Genomic DNA, 17,025 nt, shown 5'->3' on the forward strand with positions numbered 1-17,025 from the left:
CAAAACCAATCAAACTCCCATTAAGGGGCTAAAATCTTGTCTGTAAAGGGTTGGGCTTTTTTTTCCCCACCAATGTAGCTACACTAATACAAAGCACCCACCCTGTGTAGACTCATTGCACTGGTGTAAAACACGATTTGCATCAATACAGCTCACCCACTAAGTCTAAAAATGGATATCAATTTTTTCCTCAATCTCCTCTCAATTAAAACCCCCCCACACATCTGAATAATTAAAAACAGAGTTTCATCAAGGAAACAAATGGCAGATCCTGGACTGTAGCTGTAGTGTCACTGAATGCTAAAAACAGACACACACACCCCTATTTTATCAGATTATAAATTAGTTGCTGCTGAGTAGGCTTTAAAAAGTTACATAATTACAAATAACCACAACATTGTTTCCAAGAACCTTTATACATCTTTTTAATTAGATTAGCTTTACAAGCAACTTGAGAGCTCTTTATAATGAACACTGCTTTTCAAATTACATGACTTTATAGGCAATCTGTAAATGAATCCTGAATTTCTTTGCCTGTTATAGAAAAAGGTCTCATGTTTTACAGCTGGCTAATGTCATGAATAAAAATAGTATTATGAAGCTTTATCTTTAACCAGGACTAAACACATACAGGTCATAAGACAGTTTAAAAAATAGTTTTAAACATGGACCTGCTTTGTGACGCTCAAGACTGAAGATTTCAACTGACATGAAATGAACAGATTCTAAAAGGATATTGGTTAAAGAAATGGCTGCTCAGATTTGTTGACCCTTTTGTAATGATTGACAAGAAATGATGAAGCAAAAAATTAAGTACTTTTTTTTTTAACCTGTCTGGCAAGCAGAAACATATACATTAATTAGAATTTGATACTTTGCATACCTGCAGCAATAGAAGTTTGAATTACAGAGGGACTGGAACAGAATTGAAAGGTTTATGCTGTACATTTCTGAAACAAAACCAATCAAATCTCCATTAAAATAATACAAAAGCAGATAAAATTAAAAGTGGTGGCTTTTTTGTTTGTTTGTTTTGTTACAGCTGGCCTAATGCAATGCACTGCAGACCAGACAGTAATGAAGATTTGCACTCCTTGGTCAGGCTGGCAGAGGCACTTACAGTAGAGGTGTCTTGTCTGATTTTCTGAGAAGGGAAGAAAGAGAAACTAAGCTGTAAAGGGTGAGAACTAATTAAGGTCTGAACAAAATGGGAGTTTTTCCATAAGGTCTCCTCCATTGTATCACAATAATGAGTTTCCCCTGCCCGCCCCCACCCCCCCCACACACACCGGTCAGTTTGTCACTAAATAAAATAAGGGTTGTTGGGGTTTTTTTTTCCCTTCATGTTTTACATGAATAGTAATCTTTTTAATAAAAATTACTGAGCTTTCCATAGAAAAGGTCTCTGACTGAATACAAACTATACAAATGCTAAAATTTTCGAAAGTTGTAATATTATATACAGAAATATTTCTGTACACTCACATTGTTTTGGCTATGTAAGGAAATCAAGGACAGATAGAAAAATGGAAAGAGGTGAGCTCAAATACCAAAGGCATTTGTAAATATGGATGCTGCCTTTTAGGATTTTCTTTGTTCTCTCAAACTTTAAAACTCAAGACTAGAACATCCATCTCTTAAGTAACAGAATTTCAAAGCTTTTGGATGCCTCATCTTTATTCTGTAAAGTCCATTTTTCCTTTTTTAAAAATGAAAATGTAAAAATAAAGTAATTTTTTTCGCTAAATATTCAGGACTGATCAAAGGCCAGTGCCTTTTTGGGGAAATCCTTCAGCAGAGTGACAATCTGAAAACATATTACACATGAAGCCTGTAGTGATGCACTTCAGCCTCAATGTATTGAATGTTCCCTTGATACTATATAATAGACCAAGGAGCCAGCCTGCAGATCAGACGGGACACCAATATTCAGAAAGAACACAAAGTTTGTGAATTTCAACGTTCTATTAACTTACATACAGTAAAAGAACAACTTTCAGAAAGGAAGAAAAAGGTGGAATTCTCCTGTCAAATACATAGGTTCTGGGTACCTCTAAAAGCCTAGGAAAGCCTATCCTAGGAACTTGACGGTATTTACCAGGTCCCCAAAGCCACCTACAGCATGGATAGTGTCAAGTTCACTTAGTGCCAGTCACTTTAAAAAAAAAAAAAAAAAAAAAAAAAAAAAAAAGATATAGAATCCTTCCCCTCTGTGGATTCAACATACAACACCATGAATTAGAAGTTGCTGATAGTAAGATAGTGATTTGTTTCTGTTAACAAGCTTCATAAAGGACATAATCAAAAACAATACAGCAGCAATCTTTAAAAGTTCAAATTAGTGTGAGATATGAATATAAAACAATCAGGTTTTTAGCTGGTAATTAAAGTGCTCCTTTTCTGACTTTAGATGTAAAGAAAATTAAAGTGATCATTAGTTACTGGCAATTCTTATATTAAATTAGATCTTTCATGGCAATGAACAGTATGAACAGTTTTACAAAAATAGATCAATGATATTTTGGAGAATACTGTATTTTTACTCAATTTTGATAAATTGTACCTGGTCATACAAAAATTACCCCAAATCCAAACTTTACCATATAAAAAAAGGGAGCGATGAATTGGATGACAGGTCTGGCAAAATATAACAATGGAAAAATTCTATGTAGGGCACTTATTTCATGTCCATATGTGTACGCTATTTCTTACTGATTGCTTATCTTCTTTACATAAGCAGTCACAGGTCTGGAGTCACAGTCACATAGCACAATGGTTCAGCAGTCAAAATCTTCTGTTTGATGCAACATTGAAATGCTGTGTTTGTTTCCTTATTAAAACGTTGATTTCTTGTCAATTTTTCTTTATTCCATTATTCACATTCAAAAGTTAATAGTTTACTGGGGGAAAGTAGCAAGGAGAGTTGCTAGATTAAATCCTTTATAAAACGTCTTTCCCAATTGAGTCAGAAGGTTTATTGAGTTCAACCCTCACACCTTTTTCACCTGCAGAAAAACAACAACAAAAATACATCAGCATAATGTTTCAGCATTTGCTAAAGAGCGTGCTATAATAAAACTACTGTGCCACTGCTATGCCTTCCTGTTGAAAGTTTGGTACCATGAAAAATAGGTATTTTCAAAAGGTGTTCAACACGCTTCAGAAAATAAAATACAAATTCATATATTTATTACCTCCTTATAGGCCAAATTGTGAGCAGCTACTTTTATATTCAGGAGAAAATTTTCAAACTTTGGTGCTTAAAAGTTTGGATCCTAGGTGTCAATTGACTGAATTATGGCTGAAAATTGAGTCATTTATTTAGCTGTTCAAATATGGAGTTAAAAGCCTAACTTCAGACAGTCCATTTTGAAAGTGTAGGGCTCAGTCCTTACACAGGCAAACTCGCAGAGAAGTCAAGTGAACCTCAGAATTTGGTCCATCATTCTACTTTTGTGAAGAGAATTACTGAAGAAAAGAGTTTGTTAAATCTTTATCCTTTCTAACATTAACATCCTATCTGAGGTATACCCTAAATTGCCATCTTTCCTGCCCTTTTCGTTAGAAGTGAACTGTAATACTGTAAAGTAAAACAGAACTGTTTAAGTCTCCAAATCATTAACAGAAATCAAGTATTTAGTTTTTTAATTTTTAAATCTATACAGATTAATGGTAAACCAAAAGAAAGACCCATCATCTACCAAGACCAGAGTTGAACTGCCCAGATTTCTGCATTCCCTAAAGCAGAGAAAGAGCTACAATCCTCATACTGCTTTAGTAGTCTGTTATGTCATCGACTGTACCAGGGAAAATAGGAATCGTAAGCAGTGCGTGCATCTGCTCCCACATTTGGCTCCTGTTTAAATCAGAATCAAAACCCTCATTGACTCAGAGGAAGTCAGATTGGAACCAGATTCTCAAGGTGGTGAAAGTCACCGTAGAGCCACTGACTTCATTAGTGCTATTCTAATTCCCAGCAGCTGGGAATCTAGCCCTATAACTATATATGCAAAAATATTTAAATTGACCTTTACTGCCAATGCCATCAACTACTTCACATTAATTTCATGTATGACAGCAGAACTAAGCTGCTCATTCTGATAAAGCTTGCTTATTTGCACAGGAAAATTAAATCAACTTCCTCTTGAAGGGCAATCCACAAGAGGAAGGCAGATTTTAGCTAAGTGGGCTTAGGGCAGCCTTGCAGAAGAAGTATCAGAGGGGTAGCCGTGTTAGTCTGGTTCTGTAGAAGCAGCAAAGAATCCTGTGGCACCTTATAGACTAACAGATGTTTTTGCAGCATGAGCTTTCGTGGGTGAATACCCACTTCTTCTTCTTGCATCCGAAGAAGTGGGTATTCACCCACGAAAGCTCATGCTGCAAAAACATCTGTTAGTCTATAAGGTGCCACAGGATTCTTTGCTGCTTGCAGAAGAAGCGACTATCACAAAAATCAACATTCGTAAATGAATACATTCTCAATTATTTTATTCCAGATATTCAGTTTTAGCTTTCTTTTCTATTCAAGCTGATTTATCAAGTCCTGTCCAGTTGTTAAAATTATCTTCTATTTTAGGTACTTGCATGGCCCCCATTACCCTAGGTATTAGGGATGGGGAGAAGTAATATCCCAGTTTTACAGACCAGGAACAGACACACAGAGGCTAAGTGACTTGCCCAATGTCATGCAGAAAGCATTTGGCAGAGCAGGGAACTGAATCTGGGTCTCTCAAGTTACAGGCTACCTACAGCCCAAACCATTTGACAACCTTTCTTCTAAAACATGACTACACAAGTCATGTTAACCCTCTCTTGGTGGCTGGTGTTAAGACTATTTTCATGTTTTTTCCAGAAAACCAATATATATATATATATATATAAAATATACAAAAGTGATTAATTACCAGTTAGATATTTTACTTTAGCTCGTGCTCTTTCATCTGCATCAAAATACCACACTGTTATTGCGTACCTATAAAATGGATGAAAATACAACAAATGAATTCCTGATGTCTGGAAAACAAGCAGTGATGTTTATTTACATAATACAACCCATTTAATTGTTAGGTTTTTTTCAGTACATTTGATAGAGTAGGATTAGGGGGAATAGAGGGAGAAGATTTTCTGTTAATTTCTACTGTTTTAATACCATTTATATGAAGGAAATTGTTTGAAAAGACAAAGTGGGTTTGCCATTGATGCTATGAATCTGCATTTTTCCAGTAAATGCTATACCATTATTACCCAAATCACATGAAAGAAACTGTATTGTATAGCCTGCGGCCAGACCATCTTAGGTTGTGGTCTCACATTTCATAAATTAAGCAGGTTCAAGGTAGCGTCCTGCTGATCATTCACTGGGAGGGAGAAGTAATTATCCCTTCCAGACAGATCGACCAGCATTCTATAGCCCATGTATAGTGCATGATAGACACTTTTTAGTAGTTTCAGTAAGTGGCACCCTTCCACCTGAATCAGTACTGAACCAATGACCCAACAAAGCTTCCAGGGGTATTGTGCCTTTGGAAATACAATCTATCAAACAAGATAGAATAAAGAGAAGGTCCTGCACACATGTATTTAAAAATCCCCTGGTACATTTTGCAAAGGAAGTGGGGAGTTGAACTAAATAGGCTAGAGCATAAAGGTTATTACATTCTGCCTAATCAAAAACCCATGAATTTTCAACAAGCTGCCTGTCCTACACTGTTGTGTAGTGTTGCTGTACACTGTTAAACAGTAACATGCTTCAACCCAGGAGCCAGCGGCGGCTCCAGACACCAGTGCTCCAAGCACATGCCTGGGGCGGCAATCTGCGGGGGGCACGCTACCGGTCCCTGTGAGAGCAGCAGGCAGGCAGCTTTCAGCAGCTTGTCTGAGGGAGGTCCGCCGGTCCCGCAGCTTTGGCGGTAATTCGGTGGCAGGTACGCCGAAGCCACGGGCCCGGCGGACCTCCTGCAGGCAAGCCACTGAAGGCTGCCTGACTGCCATGCTTGGGGCGGAAAAAAAGCTAGAGCTGCCCCTGCCAGGAGCAGCTGATTTCTGTACATTTAAATATATAGATTGCTTTATGACTCAAATTACAGGTGTTCCATAAATGGAAGCGATTTATGTTTCTAGTTTACATTCTTAACATGCAGAGAAACATCAATTCTCTAATTCCTGTTGCTTGCTTTAGTCAGTAAGGTTTTCTTTCAAACAAACAAAATATAGCAGAGTATTTCTGCTTGACTTGAAAATTTAAGGTTTAAATATACATTGATTTATTTAAAGTATTAGAAGTAGCAAATAGTTTGAAGTCCAAAGTCTCAAAATGATGTTAAGCAGAATTCCCCTTAAGCACCACAGCTTAAGTATAGTGGAAAATCGAAGTTAAAAATCAGGTCCAGCTCAATTGTGAGCTACTTTTTTGTTATTTTTTTTCTACTCCATTCTTCACATAAAAACAGACATTTGATTACGTAAGATAAAATTATATTTTCTGTATGATCCAGTTACTTGGTTCTGGAGGTGAGATTCTCCACAAAATAGATTTTTAGGGAGTATCAGCAATGTCATTAGACTTTCATCATTCTTGTCCTAGAGTTGAAACACAGTAACCTTTGCTGCCACGAGTAATAATGGGCAACATCAACCTTGATATTTCCTAACTTTTGAGTACTTAACTGTGCAATCAGAATATTCACTCTCTTAACATGTTTAGACTTTTTTTTTTTTTTAAATGGACTTTCCCCCTCTCCTTGTCCCCATTTTTTTTTCCCAAATAAAAGAAATTTCAGAGTCTGGAATTTTCCTATTTGGCTAGTTACCACCAGAATGCCCTGTTGTGTACAAGGTGCACAGTAAATCTGCCAAGGGCTCCTCCTCCTCACGCACTTCACCTGATGTGCATCTTGCTCGAGTGAACACCTTAGAAGGTGCATATTGAGTGAGGCACTGGTCTTGCAATGCAATTCATCCAATGCGCTCCCTACAAGATCAAACACATGCACTGCACACCCAAGTTAGTCTGACACACATATACCTACATTCCTTTGGGGTGTTGCTTTAAAAAGTGCTTTTGTTCTGATTACTTGCACACCCAAAGTAGGATAATCCTAAACACTACCAAACAGTATGTAATAAACATCATCTAGCTTTTATAAGGAGCTTTTCATCAGTAGAATCTCAAAGCACTTTACAAAGGTCAATATCATTACCCCATTTTGCAGATGAGGAAACTGATGCACAGAGCAAGGAAGTGATCTGCCCAAGGTCACCCAGCAGGCCAGTGGCAGAGCCAGGAACAGAACTGACATCTCCTAATTTCCAGCCCACTATTGTATCCTTTAGGCCAGGCCTGCACAACATGCGGCCTGCGGAGCCTCACTGTGCGGCCTGCAGGGGGATTCTAAATCCCCCGCACACGGCGCTCTGCGGGCAGCCCAGAGCCCTTTAAATCTCAGCCGCGGCCGGGATTCAAAGGGCTCTGGGCTGCCCGCTGCGGCGGGGAGCCCAGAGCCCTTTAAATCCCAGCTGCAGCAGGGAATCAGAGGGCTCTGGGCTACCCGCAGAGATTCCCAGCCGCGGCTGGGATTTAAAGGGTTCAGGGCTCCCCGCGGCTGCCAGCAGCCCAGAGCCCTTTGAATCCCAGCCCGTGGCCGCTGATTGCCCCCTCCCCGGACCCCTGCCTCCCAGGACCCCCACCCCCTATCTAAATGCTGCTGCTCCTTGTCCCTGATTGCCCCCTCCCGAGACCCCTGCCCCTAACTGCCCCTTGGGACCCCAGCCTCTATCTAAGGGTAGGTCTATACTCACCGTCCGGGTCGACGCGGTGAGTTCGACTTCTCGGAGTTCGAACTATCGCGTCTAATCAAGACGCGATAGTTCGAACTCCCCGCGCGCTCCGGTCGACTCCGGAACTCCACCACCGTGAACGGCAGTGGCGGAGTCGACCTTGGAGCCGCGGAGTTCGACCCCCCCGCGTCTGGACGGGTAAGTCAGTCGAACTAGGGTACTTCGAGTTCAGCTACGCTATTCGCGTAGCTGAACTTGCGTACCCTAGTTCGAGCCCCCCCTTAGTGTAGACCAGGCCTAAGCCTCCCTTCTCCTTGTCCCCAACTGCCGCCTCCTGAGACCCTCCCAACTTCCCCCCAGGACCCCACCCCCTACCTGTCCCCTGATAAACCTCTGGGACTCCCATGCCTATCCAACTGCTCCCTGTCCCTTTACTGCCCCCCGGAACTCCCTACCCCTTCTCCAACCCCCAGCCCCCTTACCGTGCCACTCAGACCAGCGTGTCTGGCTCCATGCAGCTCCAGACAGTTGCTGCCATGCTCCTCCGCGGAGCCCACAGCCCCCCCGCCAGCACCTGCCTTCCAGTTTCAAACACCTCAAAATTCAGGAGTGCTCAAGCTCAGTTTGGGCAGCTTTTACTTCATTTCTCCCAAATCAAATATACTGATCCACTGTAACTTGCTGTAGAAAAAGTAGGATAAAATTGAGCAAGAAATGCTTATTAGGACTGGAATTGCTATTTTCAACAGCCATTGCCTTTTTGTTTGTTTGAAAGGAAGACAGTGATATTGCATTGGCAAATTCCCCATAGAAAGAAAGAGTGGAACAAAAGAATAATGAAGGCACCTCAACATTTCCTCATTTATGGAGGACAGTCTTACAATATGCATCCAGATATCCTCCAATCACACAAGCTGAAAACTGTTCCACTTTACTGCAGCTCTGTAACCATATGGGAACCAATCCTGTCTGTGTTTTGTGCACGTCCAAAATTCCTGCTGAATGACCTGCCCTGGGAGCGTTACCAGTGACCCAGGGCTGGGGCGGCAGGAGGTGGGGGGACACCCAGGGCTGGGGCAGCAGCAGGGTGGAGGGAGGGCACTGGTGGGGAGGAAAGGGGGAAGCCTAGCGCTGGGGCAGCAGGGTGTGTGGGTGGGTGGGAGGAGAGCCCAGGACTGGGGCAGCAGGAGGGTACGGGGGGAGCCCAGGGCTGGGAAAGGGGGCAGCCAAATTTTTTTTTGCTTGGAGCAGCAAAAAACCTAGAGCCGGCCCTGCCGGGTTCCCCCAGCCGCCGGAGCCCCGGGCCCTTTAATTTGACCCTGAGGGCTCCCAGCCACCTCTTTAGCTGGGAGCCCCTAGTTGATTTAAAATAAAGTATCACCTCCCCACCCCCAACCTTCCTTTTTGGCCCACAGCTGTTTTGGTGGGGCGGTGCTGGGGAAGGAGGGTTTGTTTCCGCAGGGCTGGGCGGCTCTGGGGCGGGGTGTTTCCGCGGGGCCGGGAGGTTTCGGCCCTCAGCTGTTTTCTTTGAAGGAATGTGGCCCTCGCCGCTTTACGAGTTGTGCAGGCCTGCTTTAGGCCATAGTGCCTCACCAAATCAATGTAACCAAAACAGTCAAAAGGCTCAATGAGGGCTATTTCATCTTTTTTTCCCTCCTACCTAATTTCAACTTTCTGCTCCCAGCAGTTTTGACTATAGCCACTCAAAAAAAGATGGCAAGAATTTAAAAACAGGAAAACACATTTTCTACCTATGATCCTTGTCCTCAAAAAAGCCTGAAACATTTTGGCGCAAGGACTTAAAATTAAAATGCTGAGCAACATTAAGTATGGGTGTCACTACTAGCATCCCAACTTTTACATATTGACAGATCAAAATGTTATGTGCAACATGAAATGTGGATTCTACAGAATTAATAATTACAATGATTTAGTAGTTAAAGTCACCCCAGTAGATTGGCAGATAGCATCTGGTAATGCCACACTGGAGACACAGGTTTGGCAGTGACTGCAGATATGTTCACCACCATTACCACTCTGCCGCAGAATTAGTAGCATATTGGTGAGAGCGAAGTTCTGTTTGCGATTCAGACAAGGAGCAACATAGTACTCCATGTAATAGAGAGCTGAGTACAGAGGAGCACTCCATCCTTTCCCCAGCCACAGCCACTTTTGTGGTGTAAAACTGGCGGGGAAAACGAAGGAAAATTTTAAAATAAAGACAGTAACCTCCCCCAAATGAAAAGAATACCAAAGAAAATTGCTATGCCTAGCCAATCTCAAACACATGATGTGTAACTAGGAGCAAGGAGGAAAATTAATGCAATATAAGCCTAATAAAAAGCTAGTTGTAATCAGTGAGAAGATATCACTGACTATGGGTAGGACCCTACCAAATTAACGGCTGTGAAAAACACATCACAGACTGTGAAATCTGGCTATTATAGGGGAGGGGCAGGGCTGGGGGCACCCCAGCTAGGGACTCATATTGTGCACCGGCCTCCAGCTGCTAGTCCTGGCCTGGGCTAGGAAGCGACGGGACTTCTTCTTCCCCTGCATGGGCTGCTCCTGGAGCTGAGTCAGACCCACCTCCAGGAACCTCCTCCAGCTGCAGGAAGCTCTGCGGCTGCTGGCTGGGTGCCCAGCTCTGAAGGCAGTGCGGAAGTGAGGTTGGCTGTCAGCCCCCAACCAGAGCACAAGGCTGCAGCTCCAGCTGTCTGTCCTGGGCACGAGGCTGCCAGGAAAACCCAGACATATGGTAACCCACCCCCACATACTCTGTGACCCTCACTTCTGCTGGCTTTAGAGCTGGGTGCTCAGCCAGCAGCAGCACAGAAGTAAGGGTGGCAATCCCACAACTTCCTACAATAGCCTTGCAACACCCCCTCCCTTCCCCACAACACTCCCTTTTGGGTCAGGACCCACACAGTTATAACACTGTGAAAGTTCAGATGTAAACATCTGAAACCATGAAATTTACTTTTTTAAATCCCATGACCATGAAATTGACTAAAATGGACAGTGAATTTGTAAGGGTGCTAACAATGAGCTCTGTATCAGGCCCTTTTTGAGACTGATATAGCTTTGTGAAATCAAAATTACCAGTGGTGTCCTGTTTTGAGTATTTATGTGCCAAAAAGGATTTTCTGAATACTCAAAATTGTACCCAGAACTAGATTTTCTAGAAAGAGAAGAAAATGCATAGGAAGACTACAGTACGATGGCATTCTGACATCAAGTATCAGTAGTATGTTTGCAAAGGAGCCTCAAATTGTACAAGAAATGGGCTCTGTTTCAGGCCATACTATATTAAAATTTCCTCCTTGCTCTTAGTTTGTCATTATAGGATCTTCTACCTCTAAAAGAAGCTTTGTGAAATACATTCTTACATCTCATTCATCTTACCTTGTAGCAAATGCTGGCTGAACTTCATGAGGGTTGCGGCGGTCAGACCAGAAAAACAGCAGTCTATCAAATTTGGGTTCAATATCAGCAAATTGAGCTTTGCCTTCTGGGAATATTCGAAGAATACCTCCACTTACCTAAGTGATTTAAAAAAAAACAGTTAAATATTTATTTACTCACTCTTCGTCCAGTGATTTCAAGGTGCTTTACAAATAGCAACTCTCAACCCCCATTTTATAATAAAAGGTTTTTTTGTTTTTGTTTTTTAACCATTACCCATTTGAGGAAGTGAGACAGATGTTAAGGTGGTGACCGAAACCACAAAGCAAAATGAACACAGCCCAGAAGAGTAGAGGCCTAATTCTGAGTCCCACTAGGTTTCGCTCTCTCCAAGGGCAATTATTGATTTGCTAATGATATGTTTAAAAAAATCGTGAATCTGTAATTTAAAAGAAGAAAAAGTTAACTCTTTTTTTAAGCTTTTGGGGAATCACTGTTCTTTGGGTGCCATGTCACTGTCCACTTATTTCAAGCCCTTCCAAACTTGGAGCTCTTAAATAGGTGGGTGAGTATGTATCTCTACAGAATACCAACATCAGAAAAAGGAGAGAGAGAGAGAGAGAGAGTTACTCATAATTAATATTTTTCTAAAGATCCTGGTCATCTTGGGTCACATCGCGCCTCCCTCCAGCTGGTTGCTCTGAAGGATACCAAGTTTTTCAGCAATACATAGCGTATATACTAAAGTGCTAGAATGGCTATCGTGGCATCTATAGAACAACTCTGACATTGTTTTCAATGGGCCTTCATTTTCTCCAGAGGAAGACAGTAGTTTGTTGATTATGGGGAGGCTATGGTTCTTTTTTTCCCCTCCTTCTGTCCCTTCTCTACCCAATGATTCCTCCCCCTTCTACCTCACAAGATCCTGTCCATTCTTCATTCCTGTAATCCATTCATCCCTCTCCTAGGAAGGCTGCTTCTACTGTTGAGGATAGGAGGAGGACTGGCTCTATTCTGCTCCTCCACCAATCTGTGCTTCTCCTTGGAGCCAGAAATCATACTGGTAATTCAGGCAAGGCAGGTCAGCTACAGGTAGTTTAATCAGTGAACAGGAAAGAACTCACCACACCTAGTGAAAGCCTCCTCAAAGCCATGAACTGATCTTTGCCCCTTCTCTGTGGCATAACCCCCCACAATAAAATTAAAGTCATTAGTGCTCCAAATGCCAGTCTGGGCAGCTGCTGCTAAGACCCTTGAGTAAACCACGATTTTTAAAGGAAAAATCACCAAAATGTTCAGCCCTACCAATCTCTTTACCATTTGAAGGATGCAGCCATGCCAGAATGGGCTAGTAATTTATTTTTTAAATGAAAAAGGTTTACCATTTTGCATAGAGGGGTCAGAGGTGCAGGCTTTGTGGGCTCCCCTGATCTGGTTACTTACACTCACTCCAACTCAGTTTTCAGATCTTCACATTGTACACATATACCATCTACCCCACAGGGCTGTAGAGTGAAGAGACAGTGTCATGAAAACCTTTGAACATGAAAATCACCACTGAACTCAGCGGTAGCCAGTTAAGCATAGGGATTTGCATATCAGATCAGATTGGTTAATATTCCTCCTCATTTCAGTTCTCTCACTTTTAAGGTGCTAAGCAACAGAAATGTGCTGATAAATTGCATGACTTTTCAGACAGTCATGAGTGAGCTTTTCTTCTGTGCATAATAGGGAATAATCTCTGTATAAGTGATTGCTCCTTGGTCCCTCGGCAATGCAATCTTTGTCAGGGTCTGAATTCATGTTATAGCTGTGCATATCTTGTTTGGCTGTACTGAACCAGGATTAGCTACCAACACTTCCACAGTGTTAACTGCATTTAGACATGTTAGTCAGGCCCCAAATCCAAGAGAGTAACTAGAAAACTACTGGCTAAAAGCCAAATGGAGATTTCTATTAGATCCTGCACACAGAATGATCAGAACAGTGATAGCTACAGCCACAGTACCCATTTACTAGTCTGTGGGCTAGTTTATATCACAAAGGCTTTGCCAGTATATCAACAATATAGTGAAGACATTATCTTATACTGTCAACAAGATTCCAGTCAAGGGAGACACCCTTCAGAACCTGAATTTATTAATTCTGCCATAAAGTACATTTGACTTTTTGGGAGCTCAGAAAAGATCTTTTCTAAGTCTTAGGCCTGGTCTATAAGCTATTTTTGTACTGATATGACTATTTTGATTGGCAGTGATTTAAAACAACCCAACACAATAGTTACACCAGTACAACCCCTAGGATGGTTGCAGTTATGCCACTATAAAGGTGCTTTACCGGTATAGCTTATTCCTCTTCCGGTATGAGTACAAGCTATACAGTTTATATGGCATCTTAATGCTGGTATAATTGTGTCCACACTAGAGAGGGTTGTATTGCTTTAAACTCTACTGATATTAGTTAAAATGGTGCAACTGGTGTTTTTAAGAAACTCCTTAACCTCCAGCTTCTCCCTTCAGGCAGAATGGGTGTTGGCTACTGTTTAATGCCACCTTGACTCAAAAAAATTTAATTAAAAAAAATTAAAAACCCACACGCACTACAAAGTTGAAGGTAATATCTTTCATTTGTACTTTCATACTAATCTCATTAATACATTCCCTCTTCTGTTACTTTTTGTTTAATATCAATTGGGAAAGAGGTTTGTTCTATTTATATTACATTAATGCAGTGGTTCTCAAACTTTTGTACTGGTGATCCCTTTCACATAGCAAGCCTCTGAGTGTGACTCCCTGATAAATAAATTCAAAAGCAATTTTTTATATAACACCATTATAAATGCTGGATGCAAAGCGGGGTTTGGGGTGGAGGCTGACAGCTCGCGACCCCCGCCCATGTAATAACCTCATGACCCCTAAGAGGTTCCGACCCCCAGTTTGAGAACCCCTGCATTAATGTATATTCATACGTATGCTTATAGTAATTTTTAGGTATCTGGGGTGCTCAGATACTAGTGTAATTGGCTTATTTTATATCAAATAAGACATACAAAAATGTATACCATATTAAGCTTATTAGCCCCTTCCAGCCTCCCACTCCAGGAGGTTCTATCAATATCCTTCAAAACCCTGAAGCAATAATGCTTACTATTTGGTACACCTCACCAAGTAAGTGATATGGAGCTCAATGAAAAGCTTCAGGATCAGGAGCAGGAATCCTAAACACACACAGGAAAAAAATGTGTTAATTTCTCTTATATAGGAAGAGAAACTACATACCTTGGCATCCCAGTCTTTATTAAGATAATATATACATGTGACACATCTTCCATCTCCATTTGGATTATCAACGTGACGCACATATCCTGTTCCATTGCCTGGATAACAAGCCACCATTGCCTGCAATCAAAGAATCATCATATGAACCAAAAGGACATTTCTCCTACCTGTAAAACTGGATTTCTGCACTTCATCTATGTCAGTTCACACTTAAAACTTTTACTCCAACTCACACCTGTTAATAGGCATCAGCATCCATCGAAAGCTCCCTGAACTGGTATAGCTATGGAAACAATTTACAAGAATGAAAAACATTCTCTTTACTTTCAGCTCCACAAGACCTGACTCACTGAAAGACTCTGAACAAAAATCCTTGAGACAGAAGTTCTGCTTGATATTTCCTTACTCCCTACCTGTCTGAATGACTCCACAATGAAAGGCAGATCTGCAAATGAAAACAAAGCCTACGTTTTAAAAGTCATTCCTTCAAAATGTTTTTATATATAAAACAAACTTTCCACAGAAGAACCCCTACTATGCTTTCTAATTGATAGTTTGTCAAGATGGGTATGGACAAGTGGCAGATTCCATTTTTTTGTGCATTAAGTCAATCAGAATTATTTCCCACGATAAGCAATTTCACATGAAAATCTAAAGATTTTATACTGCTATCCATCATCATAATGCCCAAGTACCTATAATCATCATACATCATATTTTTCATTTTTCTTTTAAACTACAATTATGACTTTTGCATTTTTGCAAAGGGTATGATGGCTCCCCCCCGACAAACTAGACTTAGTGATGCCTAGGCTTAGAAAGGATCTCTAGACAATGGCCTTCATTGATTGAGTTGAAGTTAGACTAACAAATTTAGCTCAGAATTTCAACCATAAACTTCAACCTAACCATAAATTTTCAAATGGCTGAGCAAAGTTTCAGTCATGCTAATCTTATTATAATCAACACGAATTGTACAGCTTATGCTTTGCTTAACATTTTAAAAACATGCCCCACACAATTTGAAGTCTTTCAGTGCATACTTTGCTGGCACTATGTTTTGATATTGTGGTTGGGAGAGGATTTATGGAGGCAAAGCCTTTTTTTTTTTAAAAAAAATGTTTCTATAATCTAGACAAACAAAGGGTATTAGAGAGTTTATTCCAAAGGCAAGAAATTGCTGTTTGGCACATAGATAGGAGGACATTTTAATAGCAGGTTTTAAAAGCATTTAAGGTTCATTATAATTGGGAAAGAAGATCTTGCTACAAGAGTAAAAGCCAACCTACATATTTTAACATTTAAAACACAAATATAGTCCTACGTAGAGAAATCAGAATATACCCTTTGTTAAAGATGGTGTCAGTAAATACAAGTTTAAAATTTGGTGAATCTTAACATAAAGTATGGACATATATAGTCACATTGATGCAAAAAGCTAAGTTAATATGACATTACGGCAGAAATCTCAAAGCCACAAAACCCACAAAATTCAGAGTTTGCTTAATCCCTTAAATGCATTCACTGTTACAGGATCTTACATTAAGTAAACATATTACACAGAGTAACATGACCTAATATTTGGCAAGGTCAACATTTATCACTGTTGCCACAGGAAGATTAATTCAGTATTGTTTAGATTTTGTGGGTTTATGATACCAAACAATGTCATATTAGTGTTCTGTAACTTCCTGTTTTTTATCCACAGGAATTAACGAATGAAAAATGAAGCTAGTTTTGAAAAGGAAGACATTGGCTTCCATAGAAAGACAACCTCTCTTTTGAAAAAATGTCAGTCTACCACAGAACCAGTATCTGGTATTCTAGAACTTGCACAACTTTGAAAGCTGAGTCCAGTTTTTGCTGGATCCAGCCTCACCCACACCTATCCCCAGCTGTTATTTCATCTGCACCTCCATCCAAATTTAAAGGAATACTAAAATATATAAAAAGTTATTTGAGATGTTTGGATGAGAAGTGCCACATAAGTCCATTACAGATATTAAGCCTCAACACCTAAATGAAACAGGTACTACTAAACTCATGTAACAGAGCCTCTCTGTCTCAATTTTCTATTAATGACTTGAAGATCATTCACTGAGTCAGTGAGAATCAAGAGTAAAACCTACGAATCCTGCTTCCCATACCAGGCCCTTCTAGCCACCAGAAAATACTCCCTCAAACACACTTAAGTGCATCCAGGGAAGAAAAGTTACGTAGTTAGAACAACATAGCTTCCACAAATTTGTAAATCTGGAAGGAAACCAGATGAGTAAGTTACAGGAAGATTCTCTTCATTTACTATTTCTTGACTTGATCCAGGAGACTGGATCATACAATTTTAATTCTGCCTATTGAATCGAAAGGAGAGCTTTCAAAGCCATCTGAAGACGCAGACCCACCAGCCCTTTTTAAGATAGTACAGTGAAAACCCCATTATCACCACCTAATCCTTTAATGTAGAATTTCCAATAAATATGTTTAAAGTCAGTTGTCAGTATACTAGAAGAAAATACTTTTGCTGTGACACTTTATCTGGCTAATATATATTGGTCATATCAGTAAC

At 40.7% G+C, this 17,025-nt stretch overlaps 1 protein-coding gene across 1 annotated transcript in view; it reads right to left on the reverse strand.

Annotated features, from left to right (window-relative positions):
• Nucleotides 1-408: 408 nt before the first annotated feature.
• The window catches only part of EGLN1 (egl-9 family hypoxia inducible factor 1), a 45,749-nt gene continuing 29,132 nt past the window's right edge, over nt 409-17,025 (reverse strand). Inside the window, exons 2-5 of the mRNA XM_045010734.1 lie at nt 14,460-14,579; nt 11,182-11,318; nt 4,905-4,972; nt 409-3,005 (exon numbers count right to left, since the gene is read on the reverse strand). Of these exons, the coding sequence (XP_044866669.1) occupies nt 2,941-3,005; nt 4,905-4,972; nt 11,182-11,318; nt 14,460-14,579 (390 nt within the window). The 3' untranslated portion in view covers nt 409-2,940. The remainder of the gene's footprint in view (nt 3,006-4,904; nt 4,973-11,181; nt 11,319-14,459; nt 14,580-17,025) is intronic.

This window comes from Mauremys mutica, chromosome 3 (genome assembly GCF_020497125.1).
Source record: "Mauremys mutica isolate MM-2020 ecotype Southern chromosome 3, ASM2049712v1, whole genome shotgun sequence".
NCBI classification, from domain to species: Eukaryota; Metazoa; Chordata; order Testudines; family Geoemydidae; genus Mauremys; species Mauremys mutica.